This window comes from Rasamsonia byssochlamydoides, assembly GCF_041956645.1.
Source record: "Rasamsonia byssochlamydoides strain NRRL 3658 unplaced genomic scaffold VTN77scaffold_80, whole genome shotgun sequence".
NCBI classification, from domain to species: Eukaryota; Fungi; Ascomycota; class Eurotiomycetes; order Eurotiales; family Trichocomaceae; genus Rasamsonia; species Rasamsonia byssochlamydoides.
In genome coordinates this window covers 63,845-82,012 of record NW_027192463.1, presented here as the reverse complement: position 1 = coordinate 82,012, position 18,168 = coordinate 63,845, and the positions used below count along the sequence as shown (strand labels likewise).

At 52.6% G+C, this 18,168-nt stretch overlaps 5 protein-coding genes across 5 annotated transcripts; 1 reads left to right on the top strand and 4 right to left on the bottom strand.

Annotated features, from left to right (window-relative positions):
- Nucleotides 1-432: 432 nt before the first annotated feature.
- VTN77DRAFT_9037 (uncharacterized protein) lies at nt 433-2,606 on the bottom strand (the record flags this gene model as incomplete). Its single annotated transcript, XM_069425601.1, has 2 exons — nt 433-2,286; nt 2,346-2,606. The coding sequence occupies 2 exons, from the start codon at nt 2,604-2,606 to the stop codon at nt 433-435; spliced, it is 2,115 nt and encodes a 704-aa protein (XP_069274256.1).
- A 1,834-nt stretch (nt 2,607-4,440) lies between these two features.
- VTN77DRAFT_9036 (uncharacterized protein) lies at nt 4,441-6,791 on the bottom strand (the record flags this gene model as incomplete). The annotated part of the gene is made up of 3 exons (XM_069425600.1): nt 4,441-5,477; nt 5,542-5,991; nt 6,065-6,791. 3 exons carry the CDS (start codon nt 6,789-6,791, stop codon nt 4,441-4,443), a joined length of 2,214 nt encoding a protein of 737 aa, XP_069274255.1.
- A 2,104-nt stretch (nt 6,792-8,895) lies between these two features.
- VTN77DRAFT_9035 (uncharacterized protein) lies at nt 8,896-11,192 on the top strand (the record flags this gene model as incomplete). Its single annotated transcript, XM_069425599.1, has 3 exons — nt 8,896-9,468; nt 9,529-10,564; nt 10,633-11,192. The coding sequence occupies 3 exons, from the start codon at nt 8,896-8,898 to the stop codon at nt 11,190-11,192; spliced, it is 2,169 nt and encodes a 722-aa protein (XP_069274254.1).
- A 933-nt stretch (nt 11,193-12,125) lies between these two features.
- VTN77DRAFT_9034 (uncharacterized protein) lies at nt 12,126-14,135 on the bottom strand (the record flags this gene model as incomplete). Its single annotated transcript, XM_069425598.1, has 5 exons — nt 12,126-12,682; nt 12,755-13,204; nt 13,272-13,340; nt 13,402-13,642; nt 13,707-14,135. The coding sequence occupies 5 exons, from the start codon at nt 14,133-14,135 to the stop codon at nt 12,126-12,128; spliced, it is 1,746 nt and encodes a 581-aa protein (XP_069274253.1).
- Nucleotides 14,136-15,845: 1,710 nt separating this feature from the next.
- Nucleotides 15,846-16,493, bottom strand: VTN77DRAFT_9033 (uncharacterized protein; the record flags this gene model as incomplete). Its single annotated transcript, XM_069425597.1, has 4 exons — nt 15,846-15,925; nt 16,091-16,110; nt 16,188-16,304; nt 16,363-16,493. 4 exons carry the CDS (start codon nt 16,491-16,493, stop codon nt 15,846-15,848), a joined length of 348 nt encoding a protein of 115 aa, XP_069274252.1.
- Nucleotides 16,494-18,168: the final 1,675 nt, after the last annotated feature.

Below are 18,168 nucleotides of genomic sequence, written 5' to 3'. Positions count from 1 at the left end.
CTTTAAGACTGAGATGTAACTAACTTTACTGGGACAATGATAGATGAATTAATTAATATAAAAAGTTTTTTTTTTTCATTCACGCAGTCCAGCTACTCCGTACAGACTTACTTCAAATCTGCTGTATCTTCGAAAAACCCTCTCGAAATGCAAACACGCAACTTCTGGTCCATTCAGGGAGAATGTGGTTACATTAAAGAGTTGAAAGAAAGAGAAGAGGACAGACAGAAACTTTCCGAAGAGCTACTTAATTAGAGAGAAAAAAAAACAAACTCATTCATCAAACTAAACGCTCAAAACGCCAAAGTCGTTTAAAAAATCCACCACGGTTCCAGGCATGAGAGAAAAAAAATTGTTTTTCGTCAAAGGCCCATTAGCAAGCAATTGTTACAACCCATATTTCTTCGTATCACATGGCAGAACACCAGTCATTTAGTCAACCTCCTCCATAGCGCTCTCGCCGGTGGCCTCAGCCGGAGCAGCCTCCTCAGCGGGCTTCTCCTCGGTGGTCTCGGCCTCCTCCTCCACGTTCAGACCGAGAGACACCAGCTTGTGGATGCGCTCAGCGAAGCTGGCAGGCTCCTCGATGGTGAAGCCAGACACCAGCAGAGAGGTCTCGAAGAGCAGCTGGGTAATCGACTTGACGGTGCGGTCGTTCTCGCCATCGGCCTCGACCTTCTTCTTGAGCTCGCGGATGATCGGGGACTTGGGCGAGATCTCGAAGGTCTTCTTGGACGCCATGTAGGAGCTCATGGAGGTGTCACGGAGAGCCTGGGCCTTCATGATACGCTCCATGTTGGCAGACCAACCGAACTGGCCAGTACGGATGGCGCAAGGAGAGCCGATGAGCTTGTGAGAGACGACGACCTTCTCAACCTTGTCACCCAGGATGTTCTTCAGAGCCTTGGCGAGACCCTCGAACTCCTTCTCCTCCTTCTCACGCTCCTTCTTCTCCTCCTCGCTCTCCTCGAGCTCGAAGTCCTTGGTGATGTCGACCAGCTTCTTGCCATCGAACTCCTTCAGCTGAGTGAAGGCGTACTCGTCAATGGGGTCAACCAGGAACAGAACTTCGAAGTTCTTCTGCTTGAGAGTGTCAAGGAAGGGAGACCTCTGCACGGCCTTGAGGGACTCGCCGGTGATGTAGTAGATCTGCTTCTGGTGCTCCTGCATGCGGGTGACGTAGTCGGTGAGGGAGGTGGTCTCATCACCGGACTTGGTCGAGTTGAAACGGAGCAGCTTGGCCAGAGTCTGGCGGTTCTGGGCGTCCTCGTGGATACCGAGCTTGATGTTCTTGCTGAAGGCGTTGTAGAACTTGTCAAACTGCTCGCGGTCCTCGGCAATCTCGTTGAAGAGCTCGAGGGTCTTCTTGACAATGTTCTTCTTGATGACCTTCATGATCTTGTTCTGCTGCAGGGTCTCACGAGACAGGTTGAGAGGAAGGTCCTCAGAGTCGACCACACCCTTGATGAAGCCGAGCCACTCGGGGATGAGGTCGGTGGCGTCGTCGGTGATGAAGACACGGCGGACGTACAGCTTGATGTTGTTCTTGGCCTTCTTGGTCTCGAAGAGGTCGAAAGGAGCACGCTTGGGGACGAAGAGAATGGCACGGAACTCGAGCTGACCCTCGACGGAGAAGTGCTTGACAGCCAGGTGGTCCTCCCAGTCGTTGGAGAGGGACTTGTAGAAGGAGGCGTACTCCTCCTGGGTGATGTCGGCCGGGTTGCGAGTCCAGATGGGCTTGGTCTTGTTGAGCTCCTCCTCCTCGATCTTGGACTCCTTGACCTTCTTGGTCTTCTTCTCCTTCTTCTTCTCTTCCTCCTCCTCATCGACCTCCTCAATCTTGGCCTTCTTCTCCTCGTCTTCCTCCTCCTTCTTCTCTTCCTCTTCCTCCTCAGGAACCTCCTTCTCGGTCTCCTTGAGGACGTGGAGGTAGATCGGGTAGGAGATGAACTCGGAGTGCTTCTTCACGACCTCCTTGATCTTGCTCTCGTTCAGGTAGTCGGTCTGCTCATCCTTCAGGTGAAGGATCATCTTGGTACCACGGCCCAGAGGCTCACCGTCAACGTCCGGGGTCAGCGTGAAGGTACCACCGGCACTGGACTCCCAGATGTACTGGTCGTCATCGTTGTGCTTGGAGATGACGGTGACCTTGTCAGCCACCAGGTAGGCAGAGTAGAAACCGACACCGAACTGGCCGATCATGGAGATATCAGCACCAGCAGTCAGAGCCTCCATGAACTGCTTGGTGCCAGATCGGGCAATGGTACCCAGGTTGTTGATCAGATCCTATATTTGTATTAGCGTCCCGCTCACCAGATCGCCCACTGATTTAGATCTGTACTTACCGCCTTGGTCATACCGATACCGGTATCGCGGATGGTGATGGTCTTGGCCTCCTTGTTGGGAATGATGTCAATGCGGAGGTCCTTGCCCGTGTCGAGCTTGGACGGGTCCGACAGGGCCTCATAGCGGATCTTGTCGAGGGCATCGGAGGCGTTGGAGATCAGCTCTCGCAAGAAGATCTCCTTGTTGGAGTAGACGGTGTTAATGATCAGCGACAGCAGCTGAGAGATCTCAGCCTGGAACTCGAAGGTTTCGGAGGCCATGGCTGTAGTGTGAGAGAGGAAAGGGTATTCTAAGCGTCCACGATTCGAGTGTTAGAAACAGAGGTCGCAAGGAAGAGAGCAAAGAACTGCAGAGTCCTTATGTACTCTCGGCGGCGAAGAACAGTCACCACCGAGATCTGGTTCGCCAAGGAAGTGGCACTTACAGGAAGAAAGGTCGAGGTAATTCGGGAGAATAAAAGGAAGAATCACGGATGAACCAGAAGAAAAGTCTTGGGAAGAGGCTGCAAGAAACAGCAGAGCAGAGAGGGAGGATGGATGGAGACTGAGAAGAAAAAAAAAGTGAGAGAAGAAGCGAGGAGGTCCCTCTTGTTCTTGAATGCGGCGGTCGCAAGCTAAGAGAGCAGCCGCAGCGGCACACAGCGACGGGCGCTAGGCGTTTCTACAGAAATCCAGCAACTTCCACGCTCTCCGCCATCCACTAAGCCCGATCGGGCCAGCAACCAGAGGGGCATCGATGCACCTTGCAACTTTTCTCACTCTCCGCCGCGGGTTGCTGATGTGCCACCACCACCTCCATTTCCTCCTCCTCCAACCATGTTCCCTCTGCTGTTGTTCATCTCCTGGTTCTGCCATTTTTCTCCCCTGGAGTGATTACTTGTCAGCAGGCGATTTGCGACGCCCGATTCGCTCCGGGTGCTCACATGGTCTGGCAGAGCACTGGCCACGCTCCATTGGCCCCTCTGCTGGCAGTTCCTCCCCTCCATGCTTCCTCCCATCTAGAACGTTCCGCTCCACCTGCCACCGACGGAACCAGTGGCCGGCGCCCGGGAAACCGAGCCCAACAGCTCCCTTCTGTCGACAGAATTTTCTAGCTATCCCTTCTCCTAGGAGAAACCGTTGTCTCTCTTAAGGTAGGACAAAGGAGCTGAGTAACAGCTTGCTTCCAAGGTTCTTTATTGTGGTAGCTGGAATTGGAAAAGTGGTGGTTGTTAGTGCAGTCTAATTGGCTGTTGCATACCAACTTGTTTGCCGCCACCTCTCCGCAACACTCAGAGATCGATCTAATTTTATGCTTGCCAAGCAAGACCTGTTAGATAGGGGTTGATTGAAGGGAGGAATATTTTGATTTCCTGCTTCATCTCGCGCTTCTCTTGTTGGAGATAAAAAGGGATTATATACGCTCTCCCTTTCAGGGCAAATGATGAGATGATTTACAAGCGTAGCAAGTAGCTCGTAAAGTTCCGTCTCTGGCTACGTTTTATCTGCCTGTCGAGTATTTCTAGTGGCATGCAGAGCTACGATAGTAGGTCTCTATTCTACCTGGGCTTGGCAGAGCAAGATATATACCAGTAACTTCTCCTTATTTTTTTCCCCTCTCTCTCTCTCTCTCTTTTGATTCCGCTGTCTGACAATGTAGAACATGACGAAGGTGATACACCAGCAAAAAAAGCCAGGATGTAGTGAAAAATGGGAGGGAGCGCACGTGGAAGGGGGAGATGGAGAAATTGAACAAAAGAAAAAAAAAGTTAATAACCAGATATTGCCTGTCATACGCCGCATCCATGATCGTCAGAAGTATTAGGGAGGTCATAAGAAAAAGATCGTCAAGGGAGATAGTAAGAGGTGAAACGATATCGTGCCGGTTCTTTGACCACATGGTCCGGGAGAAGGAAGGAAACGGGGATTTGGGAAAAACGAAAGACAAACTTCGCAACGCCATGGAATGCTGCCTCGCGGACGAAACCAATACGGATGATTATTTATTAAATCAACTGGAGATGCGGCAGATGGATCCTGGTCACTTTTGTAGGTTCTCACTCAACGAAGTAGTGGTACAGTACAAGGAGATCCCAGTCTGGTATTCTGCCAGGGCTTAGTTTCCAGAGCTGAACCAGTTAAACCGCCATTCGGACAGGTTCTGCGATGGTAGACCCCAGAATTTCGCGAGCCAGAGGGCCAGCCCTCCAACGACTCCGAAGCTGCCCACGACCTGGATAATAATCCACCCCCGTCGCCAGAGATCGTCATTCCACTGCACCAGACCGAGCGGATCTTGTGGGCTCAGGCAGAGAAGACGGTACTGCCCGCTCTGTCCACCGGAGGTCCGCACCACGACGCTTCCAGTCTTCTTGTCCGATTCGAGAGACCACCCAGAGAAGCCCGGAGTTTGCGTGATTGGAACGAGGGTGCCGTCGACAACACATTCGCTCAGTCGTTCCGTCAACCACACCGCTCGCTCTCCTCGTGCCAGAGCCGCGTATCTCTTGCGCTCGTTCTGGAGACTCTGCTGGAGGTCAGCCGCCCATTTGGCCAGCCGGACTTGAGCCAGCTTCTCTTCACGCTGGGTGTAGTCCGCTACGCGTGCCATAGTGTAGCTGGAGGAGCCATCCACTGGGTACGAGGTCACAACATGAGGGACGGAGCCCGGAGAGAAGATCGAGCCACCAGGGCTGGTGGAGCGACGGAGTAACGAACTCGGCCCAACCGGGCGAGGCTGTTGCGTAGAAAGGAGATCCCGATTCTGCGTCAACTTCCTGGCCGCGGAATGTCGCAGCCAGGCCATGTTATCACTATCAAACATTTTCTCGATCAGGATAGGGAGCTCAGAGGGGACCAATGGCTGTATGTAGTCCGGGCTCATCAGAAGGCTAGCATCCATATTTTCATCATCGCTTGACTTGGCTGAAGAGACCGCAAACGGTGGCTGGGAAATCACGCCCTCCTGTTCTTGCAATGGCGTCTCTCCGAACAGAAAAGGTCGAACACCGGCTTTCTGGATGTGTACGTGGAACGCCCTCTTTAGCGAATCGATCTGAGAAGGAGACAACAAATCTGCCTTCGAGATCAAAGGAATAACGTTGCTCAGCTCGCAGAGCTGGCGAATGCAATCGATATCGGTAGCAAGAGTGTCTGTACAGCGTCGAAGCCGATTAGAACAAAGAGAGTAACGAGTAGAAGACGGGAGGCACCCTACCTTCAGAAATGAGGTAGAGAACTGCGTCCACTTGGGAGCCGCCATGCCCACCCAGCATGTTCTGCAGATCGGCATTGGTCGTACTGACAGCCGTCACTGCACGGGCTAGCTGCTGCTTCATGTACTGCGCAATCGCATGAGTCTGGGCAGTTTGACTCGTCGAGGATCCAAGGGTGTCGACGAAGCAAAGGTTCCTCTCCAGCACAACCTCACCCGTGCTTTTCCGCCGTCGAAGGACGCGGGAATCTTCGAGGTCGGACCACCATGACGGGTAGGGCTTCGTGCTGGCGTAGATTTCGGACAGGGTTACCGCGCTGGGGGCGCGCTTTAGTCCGGACCGGGACCGCGATCGTGAGGCATCAGAAGAATAAGGTTTCTCCACCGGGTCAACGTGAACGATGTCTTCACATGCTTGGACGATAGACTTGATCAATGACGATTTCCCGGAACCTGGCCTCCTCATTAGTCAATGCGTTCTCCCCTGACCCTCATGCGTCCCCGTATTCGAGGCGGAGACACTTACCCGTCGCACCAGCCACCAGGATCTTGAACCGTCCAAAACCCTTACCCCGATCTGTGAAAGGTCGCCGGCTAGGCATGCGAAGACTAGGCATGATCAATTGGGACGAGCTATCGTGGACTCCTTCTGGAGGCTCGACGGGTTCCTCTTCCTCTCCTCCTGACGCAATTGCCTGGCTGCTGATCTCATCCGTGATGGAGATATCGTCCAGAGGCTTGAGCGATCGTGTGGAGGTCGACTTGGGGCTGCTGGGCAGGGATAAGGGCTCCTCTGACGAAGCCGCACCGGGGGTGAGCGGACGCGAGGAACCGACGTTGGGGGAGATTCGAACTTGTGCACTAGACAAAAAGGTTTCTATTTTCTCGTCAGGTTGGAGAAGATCGGATGGCTTGAGAATGGATCTCCGCTGAGAGGGGGACGCTGAGTCGTTATCATCGCTCGTTGCTCTGGGTGCATCCGTGATTGATCCGGGACTGTCGACACGACTGATCGTTTCTTCCAGACTTTCGACACCGTACATGCTGTCCCGCGGAGATATGTGTTCCGTGGCAGGCGAATCATCTCCGTCATGCTCGTCATTTCCGTCATGCTCGTCATTTTCGTCATGCTCGCGGGCGAGGAAGAAGGTCGTGGGAACAGCCTGATTATCGGACCAGGGCGGAACAGGCTGCTCTGCGAAAGAAGACTTGCGAGGAGGGGACGGGAGTACGTCAGGAACGGCCGGACGCATGGCTGCAGGAGGGAGAGGTCTATTCTAGGAGGGTCATCCGAGATCAGATGCAGCTTGAGCCTGAGACAGATGCTAAGAAGAAGATGATCGAGCGGGCTGACGAGGGGTGATGCAGGATGCAGTCCAGAGACAGTTATGGTTATCAGCAGTCGCTGGCTGTCACGCTATCAATCCATGCCTATCGGGCGTCATTGCTCGATTAGCTGCTGCTTACTTCGCCTGACCCCGCGTTTGGCTCGGACCTTCGTCCGCCGCGGAGCCTGAGGCAGAATAAGGCATCCATTTTTGGCAGGTTTGCATCGGAGCATTTGTCGGTATTTCTGCCGTGACTTTCAGGCAGAAGCAAGGCACAAAATCACGTGCACGATCACCATCCCAGATCTCCGGTCCCGCTCTCTGCGAATTATTATTATTCATCCCAATCCATAACGGGAAGAGACCGGATGCCTGGGAACGACTAATAGTAGTAACAGAGCCTTGGTCTCGAACACCCTACCTCCAAGCATCCTGCCAAATTAAATCAGGTCTGTCGCCGTTCTACGCTGGTTGACTTCGTCGCATCCCTGGCATATTTCTAGTTAGCATTTTTACTCTGTACTCCGTACCCTCGTGGTCAAAGTTGCACGAGGCAGAAGCTGGTCCAGGCGGAGTCCAGCTGCCCCAATCCACACCCGTGGACCACCATAACAGCCCCCCAGGCAGCCCGCCCTCATCACACTACCCTCCTTCTCCCACCTCCAGAGAGGCAGCCTTGAAGCGTCTCAGATGACGGGCAATAATTGCTGTACTCTCTGGTCATGATATATAGCATCGTCCAAGGTGACTCGGCTGCAGAAGCACATCCATGCCATGTAGGTGTGGCGTTGGGCCTGACCCTCCCCACCAGGACCCATGCTTATCGCACGGCTTTATCGAGCCGCTGGGCCTTTGTGGATGGACCGCCTTAGCCGCTACTGGCGCCGAGAAGTCGCCCGTCGCCAGGTTTTCTCGCCCAGCATGTCCCTCAGTCCGCGGATTCTCCCGAAAATAACTGTGAAGGCAGTCTTGCACTCTCAGAAAATTTTGTTGCTTCTGGAACCATGGCACCACCTCCAGGATTTCCCCACCCTCCCCTTCCTTGTTATTTTCTGGCTTCCTGCATGGAGTACGGAGTACAGTAGGCACATTTGTTGGAGTACCCGGGATGGATTTTTTTTCTCCTGCTTTTTGCGGGAAGAATGTTACCGAGTACGGACTACGTTCCCCGCAGTGCAATAACAGACGAGCCGCCACAAGCGACACTCCTACTGGTTCGCAGCAAAAAAAGATGGCTATAATTCTATGGAGTAGAGTGCCATAATTTACTCTCTGTAGGCAAGTCTGAGGATACTCGTACTAGTTAGTCTCTTAATATGACGGAGGACTAGCCCACAACATCCTAGAGGAGGAGCCTAGAGGAGAAGCCTGGCAGGAAGAGGTCACTTGGTGGCGTGGGTACGGTAGCTAAGGTAGGCAACTGAGTTGCCCTCTCAGTCTATGATTCTGCAGGCCGCGTTCCGAGTTGCAGGAACCCCCTGAACTGAGCGTGGTAAAAAAGACGCCAGGGCCGCTCTAAGCAGCAGTAGCAGCAGAGAGAGCTCTGGTTCTACCAATCTCCAGCTGCGGCACCGTCTGGACAGAGCTCAGCGACGTCTGCTGATTTGCTGCTGCTTTGGGTCCCAAGGTTTGCAAGTACTCAGATCCTGTGCCGAGCAAATCGGACGGCAACTGACGGCGTTCAAGCCATCTTAACTAACTGGAGGTAATAATTCCCTAGCTCCTACCCACAATTAGCGGACGACCGAGAGACTCGGCCAGAGAAGAGAAAAAGTTGACCGCTCTCTCCTCTCGTCTTCATTATATCTCATCACCGCCGTCGATAGCATCTTTTTTGCGCTGCAAACAATTATCCAGAACAATGCGCAGTCGACCTTGACATTGAACCGCCCATCGCTGACGCCGCAGTGCCACCTGCGGCACCAACTTCCACCTCTCTACCGACGCCTGTCACGACCGATCCGGCCTTAGCTCTCTCCCGGCTGCAGCACTCATCCCGCCCATTGCGCTCCTCCCCATCGCGTCCACCATGGCAATGGACCACGACGCGTCCATCTCGTGGTCGGAGCATCTTCCGGAGGAGTCTCTCATGTCCACCGCCAACGAAGATGAGTTCTCCAACTTCCTCGAATTCGGCATTAATTTCGCCGATCTGGAGGGACATGGCTCCGCGAATCAACATCAGCGGCCGCTGCAGAATGCCGATAACCACATCCCTACCTCCATGGCCGACGATACCGTGAATCGCATGGATACGGACCCTACGACGCAGCCGCCGCAGTATGCCTCCATCGTCGGCGATCATCTGGCCATGGACCTTCACGACAACGGTCAGGCCCAAAGCCAAGCATTCCACTACCCCCACGAACAGCAGCAGCAGCAGCATCACCAGCAACCTCCACAGCATCCACAACATCCTCATCACCCACAGAAGCAAACCCCGCCACAGCATGGTGCAACCCACAACTACTCCCACGGCCAGCACGTAATTCCCCCGACCCCGAATAGCATCGAACTCCATGGTGGAGCAGCCCGGTATCCCCAGCGCATCGAACCGGGCCATGACATGTACGATCGCTACGGGCAGATGAATGAGGACCAGGTAAGGCTGATCGTACCGGCTTCATTGAGAACGCTCGCGGCTAATCGAGGACCTCCACAGACGGCTTTCTACACTCCGCTCGTCTCCCCCGCTATGACCCCGTTAGAGACTCAATTCCGTATGCCCGAGTATACAATTCCTGGAGAATACTTCACCCCTTTGACGTCTCCCGCTTTGGAAGCTCAGGGTTCCAACCCCAATGGCTACCCCTTTCAGACGACGCAGCCCTCCAGTGCTGGATATGTGCAGTCGCCCGTCGACCCGAACGGAGTGAATGCCGCATCCGCACCGTCCTCCCCAGGTGTTCTCAGAAAGCAGCGGCGTCGTCCGTCGCTCGCCACCAGGGCAGGTGGACGGGCCGCCAAGGCGTCTCCCTCGATCCAGCCCAAGAACCGACGGAAGGGTGTGAGCGCACAGCTCGCAGATGATGTCGCCCAAGCCCTCGGTCAGGATCAGACCGGCGCTCGCCCAGCCACAAGTGGAGGAAGTTCGCTACATTACGGCAGTCATGAGAGTTCTGGTCAGGATTCTGTATCCCCAGAGCCCATCTCGGAGCCCTTGATGCCCCCGCCCGCGCTGCCGCAGACGCGCAAGTCACCGGCCATGGGACCGCAGATCACCGAGCAACCCAAGATGGGCGAACCGGCGACGCCGGCGACGTTGATGAGGATCCAGAACCGACAGCATATGCAGGATCCGTCCGGTCAGTTCTCAGGATACGCCCGCTTGGTTACCAACGAATCCCAGGATGAGCCTATGGAGGACGTCGTGCTCCCGGAAGCGGTAACGAATACTAGACCCCAAGTGACACGCATCGACACCTCGGTCAATACCCAAGCGCAGTTGCCTCCAGGGTCTTCTTCGAAGTCCACTCCTTCTGTTGAGCCCAGGTCTGCTTCGGAAAAACCGCCATCTGGATCCGTTACGCCGAGTCCTCATCCAGGTGCTATGGCCTCTCCTAGTGGGCCTGTTCCCAAGAAATCGGAGACGAAGCCCCCGATGAGTCGAAAGCGACAGAGCATTGGTTCCTCTCACATCAGTCCAGCTCTACGGCCCAGAATAAGCCCCAGCATTCAGCCTTTGGTGCGCGGTGACAGTCAGTCAACCCCATTCCTCGTCTTATTTCCTCCTCCCCCCTCAGATGCTAACACAATGTCTTTGCAGCTGGTATGTCGAGCGAGACTTCTGCGTTATATCTCGCTTCCAAATCGAACTATCAGCATATCTTGGACGGCACCGTTTTGCCTGGTGTCTCATATCCCGAGACGTTGGCAGAGAATCTGAGCTCCAAGCGCACCAATCACAAGCTGGCTGAACAGGGCCGGAGAAATCGTATCAACACCGCCCTCAAGGAGATCGAATCGCTTCTGCCGCCCGGATTTGCGCAGGAAAGGCTCAGGGAGCGGAACGAAGCCAAAGGCGATGGCCAGGGAAACCCAAACAACAAAAATGGGGACAACCAGAAAGAAAAGAATACCCACCAGACGATCAGCAAGGCCAGTACAGTGGAGATGGCTATCGACTACATCAAACTGTTGAAGAAGGAGCTGGAGGAGACGAAAGCCCAGCTCAAGGCCGCAGAATCGAAGCTGGCCGGTAAACCCGCGGACTCTTCGGAAACGGAGTCCAAGACGGGATCTGGAACAGAAAGCGAGGCAGAGACAAAAGAGCCCAGCGCCACACCGACGACTGCGGAGACGACTGCAGAGACGACGACTGCGTGACTTGACTTGCTTTGGCAGTGTCCGATTTGATGAGACGACGTTTGACGATGAATGAGGCTGGGGTCCACGGATAAAGGATGTGACATCAAAATGGGAGCGGTTGGTCCTGGGACTGGGAAGGAGATCATGTTCTTTTTTACCGAGCTTCCGAGCAAATCTGTTTTCTTGTTCTCCAAATCTTTATTACGGAGACTAATCTTGTCCTCGTGGGTTCCTACTCTACCAGGTTCTTCTCGTCTTTTCCTTTTCGTTCCGCGTCTGAACGCCTTCTTGGCTCTGGTGGGTTCTTGCTTTACCCGATAATTCAATACACCGGCGGCATGTTTGTGTTTCTGTGGTCGGCGTCTGGATTTGTTGATATCCGTTTTGTTACTCCCGTTTCCTTTTTGTCTTTTGTCCAAGCAACGGATTTCATATTCCCTTCTAGCTTTATATCTATCCACAGGGGCGGCTATTGTGAAAATCAATATATCCCATTCATGCAATTATATATAATGATGCAATTCTATGTAAAATGAATCTGAGCAACTGTTCTTGAAGACTTCGTAAAAATATGAAAAAAAAAAACCAAAACACCTGAGGATCCCATGCAACCGATGTCCCGACCCGATATATCCACAAAACTTGGTCATAACTGAATAAGAGTGCCTTGTAACCAACCTTCTATTCACATTGGGAAACAGAACCAAAATAGAAGCAAGTAAAGAAGATGGGGTTTTCAAAGGGTATCTGGTGTGGTCGTAACCCCGTGACCACGGGTGACTAAGAACTCGCTTTCTGGGTTGTCGCTTCCGGATTTGATCCCAGCGTCTGCGCGTCATACATCAAGCAATGATGTTTTCTTTTTCTTTTTCTTTTTTCTTTTTTTTTCCAACTCCGTCACAGAGGTGGATGCATCGATCGATGGATGCTTCTGTCTAGAGTCTGTCTCAGTTACGCGCTCTGCGCCTTCTTTTTGCACCTTTCTGCCCTCGCCAGCCGCCATGAAGCACCATACTTCAGCTCAATGAGCAGCAGCGGCGAGGAGATGGCGGTGATGCCGGCCAGCAGGAGGAAGGTGTATTTCGCCGTCAGGGAGTCGATCATGGGCTGCGCGACAGCCACACCAGCAGCCCCGACGGAGCACCGTATCAGGTTGTTAACGGCCGTGGCGCTGGCGCTCTTGCCCGGATACAGATCGATGACCAGGGCGCTGTTGACGCTGAAGACGGAGGTCGCGGCAAACGCGATCAGGTACTGGAGGATGATGGGGACGGCAAGATGCGTCTCGAGCGAGAAGCCGTAGCCCGCCGTGGCGGCCAGGAAGATCAGGATGATCCACCAGTTGTTGCGCAGCCGTGCGTATTCGATGGGGAAGTCCTCGTGGGATTTGGAGTTGATGCGCGTCGACGTCGGATAGCCGTGCTTCTTGCAGTATTCCACCTCTGTCCGGCGATGGTCGCGGTCCATGATCCATCCAGTCACAAATGAGCCAGACATGCATCCGGCACCTAGACAAATCAAAAACATGTCAGACTGATTTTCCTTTTCTTTTGCTGTCAATTTACTTGCTGGACACTTACCATTGGCTAGAAACGTGAGTCCGATTTCGAGCGAGTCGAGGTGGTACACATCCTGGAAAAGAGCCGTCGTAGTCGACGTCACCATACTCCAGACTGTGTATACGATGCTCCCGAAGAAGAGCGTGATAAAGACGTCCTTCTCAGTCAGGAAGATCAGTGGCGCAAAGATGGTGGAGAGTTTCACTCCGGACCGTTTGCCATCAGGTTCGGCGGCGTCGTCCACACCCGGCTGCTCTCTGATCATATAGATCACCGGTTTGTGAAGCCAGCTGGTGAGGCGGACACTGCCATTGCCAGCGATCGATCGCAGGGTTTCCGGCAGGAATAAGATGATGGTCAGGAGACTGAAGCCTCCAAACGCGGTCAAGAACCAGAAGATCGAGCTGTAGCCGCAGAATTGCGTCAGGAGACCGCCAAACACGGGGCCGATGGCCTGGCCCAGCATGCGAACTGCCTTGTGTCAGCCATCCTAACTCTGAAGAAAGCGTTTGCAGGAATAGGAGGGTATGAGTCATACTTCCGCCAAAGGCACCGACCAGTCCTCCTCTTTCGGCTGATGTTGTGATATCTCCAATCACTCCCGCGCCTGGAGAACTGTTAGTTTGTTTTTCATGACAGTCTTATAACAGTTGCATCAGGATGCTCACCAATGGATATGGTGGCGGCACTACCACCTGCCTGGAGCGCTCGAAAGACCATCACTTCAACATATTTGTCCGACACACCGAGGGCGATATTGGCGATAAGGTATACGATAAACGTTCCGATAAAGATAGGTCTTCTGCCAATGGCATCCGCCAAGGAGCCCCAGAATGATGGAGCAATGCCTTGGACAATCATGTACACGGTAATGGTCAAACTGGCAAGGGCCATGGAAACGTGGAGCTCCTATGGCTATGTTAGTCAGGGAGTCTCTTCGACTGGCTTGGCAAATGGTATATGTGTCACTCACCCTGGAAACGTCGCCAAGAGCGGGAAAGTAGATGTTGGATGACAATGGCGAGAACAATGCGGCCAGAGAGACGATGTAGACCATCTGTTTCTTACGAGATCGGCTGAACACATGATACGGTGGTGACTGGTCAGGAGGAGTCGAGCCCTTTTCGAGGTCTTTGCCGGGGGAGTCGGGGGAGTCGGAAGAGCCAGGAGGGCATGGTTCTTCATGAACCTCTGGTTCCTTCCTGTCCTTGTCTTGGTCGATGTTGATCTGACTTGGGGACAAGTTGACGAGCGTGCTTGCCGAGGACCTGGAGGACAACCGGCCTGGTGTGTGGCTTTCATTTGGAGTTGTTGGAGTCGGAGTCCGAACACCTCGATCCATCTCTGCTGTGGCCGTATCAGGCCTCTCGGCAGGGTCAATGTCCAAATCCGCCCGAGCCATGACTGCAGTTCACTCGTCAGTCTTTGATATCCAGATGGATTCGGACTCGCTTGGAGGAAGAAAACGAATCGAAAGAAGAATGGATGTTCTGTATGCATGCATGGATAGGGGTTTGTACTCCGTATATATTCTCGGAGGGGACAAAGGAGTCACAAGCAATTAGGCTACCCTCGCTAACGGTGGGTGTAGATCGATCGGGCATCAGTGTTCCACGGTGCCATGTCTATCATTCCTTATAGGAGGAAAAGGAACAAAAGTCAAAAGGGACAACCTGTCTCCACTGTGGGTTTCGGCTGCATGAGGGAGGTTTACAAATTCACTATACGGGGTACGGAGTACACAACGACGAGACTGATTGACATTTGACCCTCGAGTTAGCAGACCAACGTGAAACGGGCCCCATTCTTTCGATCTGAATTATGAACAACCTGTTTCGTGATTCGCTGCAAGTGGACATTGTACGGTGCTAACTTCCTCGCCGAGAATTCAACAGGTAGGTCGTCCATCTTGGCTACGATTTTTTTTTCATTCGATGCTATAATATTATTATTCTATCACATGAGATAGATCTGCGGATACCGTAGTGTTTTTGTGCTTTTCTTTTCCCCTTATTCCTTTTACTTTTCTATTTTTATGCGGATGAAATCTCACAACCCTGAAACGCAAGTTGCTCGACCTTGGAACTCTATAAGGAGTATGGCTGCCTAGATTGGCTAGGTTCATTGGCAACTTTCCCATATTGGAGCACTATAGACCGCGCTCGGGCCTGACCCCCATTACCGCTGTTGACTATTAGAATAGTTACACCTATAACGGTGGCTTGAGCCTAAAGTTGTTGCCAAGGCATGGCATGGACTCCGAACAGGGGATCATAAGAGGTGGATCCGGCGTCGTCAGTCCGTGGCTGATCTCTGGGTGATTATTTGTCGTGGCCGATGATCTACAAGTAGCGTGTCTTCCGTTCGGGTTCTCGAAGCGGGTGATCTGCACCGGCAGTCCCAGTGCCAGGGTTACGCTTCCCCTGGCCGTGGCCTAAACGCCGTCAGACTCTGCTGAGTCTGCTCAAACAGCACTCCGTCTGCCTACCATCTACATCTACATCTGCTGTTGCAAATGTGGAAGGTGGGAGTTGCAGCGAGAACGGCGGAATTAATTTCGATATGTCATGGAATTTCTGACAAGACTTCACCAACATCCACGTGTTGGGTCCTCCCCTTGATCGATCGTCGTCCTATTGTTTCCGCCATGGCGTGCTAAGCCTGTTGCCAGTCTGCACCATTCCGCCATGCGTGACGTCCATTATTCAGCTGCGACACCCCCTCTCTTTGTTGACTTTTGTTGACTTGCCAAGAATGTGCACTTGAAAATTCCTTCTGATAAGCCAGCACCCTTTTCTGACAAATTGCAATCCGAGTCGCGAAACTATTGGGCGCTAAGACGCCAAGAATGCCAAGTTGCCAAGGGACGCGCAGGATGAGTTTGTCCCCAAGGTACGGAGCACTACTACTGTTTACCTGGGACCTCGCTTCAGGAGCACACCACACAAATTACACAAGACACAAGACACAAGATCACCGGTGGATCGCCATATATTGCGTGACTGAGGCTCCCTCCTTGCCTGGCCATCATGCCGATGACGACGACTGATTGAATTCACACGTCGACCCAGCCTCTTTCTTTCATCAATTCCGTCGATATTTTCTCTTCGACTCATCGGGAGAGACGTCGTGCAGGGCTAAAGTTGTGAACTTGCAGCGTGTTCCGTCTCGTCCCGGCGACGGCCAAGACGACTTTCCACAATTGTCAGTATCTCTTCTTGGCAATAGTTAATCGAAATTTGCGATTTCTTGTCATCATCTGGTTGCAACCGTGTATCGGAATGGTGGATCTTGCCTGGTCCTTCCGTATACCCTAGACACACCGCTGTCTGTATCCACTCTCGTTGGGCAACCAACCAGTCGAGTTGGGCTTCAGCCTTCATATGACATTGCATTAGCTTGTGAAGTATACCCATTGTTAATTATGAAGATGCATTATCATTATTGAGGTTACATTGAGTTTGCCTGGCACCCTACGGGGTGGAAAGATAAGGCCATGGCCAAGGTCGCCGAGAAACAGTGGCTTGGGCCAAGAGGCGGAAATCCAACATAAAACGAAGTACTCGAGTTCCTGCCCCAACTCGGGCTTTGCGAGACAAATTCCTTTTTGTCTCGGTAAGTTCGCTTACTGAGACGACAGAACTTGTTCTTCCTGCTGATCATAATTCCAGACCAGATCCTGGCCATAGCTGTTGTCATGCTTGCCGCCACCCAGCCGTCTCAAGAGGTCAAAGCACGCTGGTTCTGGGATGGCAACCATCTGTCTGAGAAAAATGGAGTCTCGACTTCTTACCCCTCGTACAGTCGTACTCTTATCGATCCAATCCGGCCCGCAGTGGAGCGCTGGACCTGCCGCGGGAGCCACGAAAATCGATCCAGAATCCAGAAAGTGCTCCGAGAGAAGTCACTGGCCAGAAGTCGAACCGGGATGTGGAGGATAAGGTAAACTGGCTAGCAGAGATACACGGCACACGCATCTCGGCAGGCCGTGTCCACAACCCTGTCCCGCTCCCGTCCGGACCAGCAACCAAAAACGGGTGAAACAGACAATAACTTACTTCCCGTCCTCGGTTCACTGTACCCGATGCGATGCGATGCGATCCAGACGGGCCGATGGAGATTTTTTTTTGTCCTCTTTGTTTTCTTGTCGGAAGTTTTTCTTGGCGTGAAGCTTAATCCCGGGTACGTGATTTGTATCTGTATTCCCATTGGGTGGGTGGACTGTGGACAGACACAGTCAACATGGTCGATGCCGACGGGACGATAGTCTGTCTATTTTTTGACGTGGATGTCCGACAACCCGACAACCCTAAGCTTAGCGATCGGGAAGGAAGGAAAGCTTGCAACTACCTAGTCTCTTCGGTTGGCTGGGATCTTCCGTCGTCGCGTGTGGCAACCGGCAAGCTGCATGTAATGCTACCACCTGCAGTGCGTGTGTCTGCATGAGTAGTTACACGACATTTTGCTTTGCTTGTCTTGCCTTGCCTCGCCTTGATTTGAGGGATTTCTGTCGCAACTGAACCAAGCGACTTTGATTTCGGAACGAAGCAGGGGAGGACAAAGAATTGGAATTTGGAAAGAGGCATGATAGGTAATTGGTTGTCCTGCTCTAACTTGTCCTGTGACTCTTGTCTGCCTGTATGAGATTGAGATGAGCCCTGTCTAAACAGGCGAAACAGGCAAAATGACCGATGCACAGCCAGCCGAATCTGATGCAACAAGATTAATATCGATTAAGATCGAGTTGACAATGTCGGAATATCCCCTCATGATCTATTTACAGCCACCAATGGCATCCCACCATGTGACGCACAGACATGCATTCCCAAAAGGAACTAAGAAGTGCTAACCCCTGAGATGTATGTAGCCTACCTAGGCAGTCCATGGTGTCTACCCAGGTATACAGTCAGGGACAGAATTAGGGCAAAACCGCGGGATCTGCGGCAAGCGTTCCGCCAGGGTTAGTTTAGTTGGTGGCGATGCCGACCCGCCCCTCTAACGCTGTTTTGGGGATAGTGCCCGTTGTTGCTGGGGGAGTTTATTTTGAAGTGTAATGCAGCCTGCCTGCCATCTAGGTGAGTATCTACAGTAGGTACGTATGTACATACGTAGGTAGGTAATTGTTGATAATTAAATAACGTAGATTCGCTCCTGCTTATGAAAAGTACTTATTTTCACTGTACCAGCAAGGAGGGGAGGTAACTATACATAAATAACCATAACTGGATCAGTGTCAACATGAGAGAGAGCATGAACATCCAGATGGGTTGGTGGAATGACAAGTTCAAACAAACAAACCAGTCAGTTAGTTCACATTCTTACTACTGAGCCTGATGATGGATATTAGTATTAAATTAATTGACCTTTGGAACGAGCTTCTCTTTTTGAAGGGGAAAAAAAAAGCAAGAGAAAAAAAAGAAAGTGGACTCTCACCC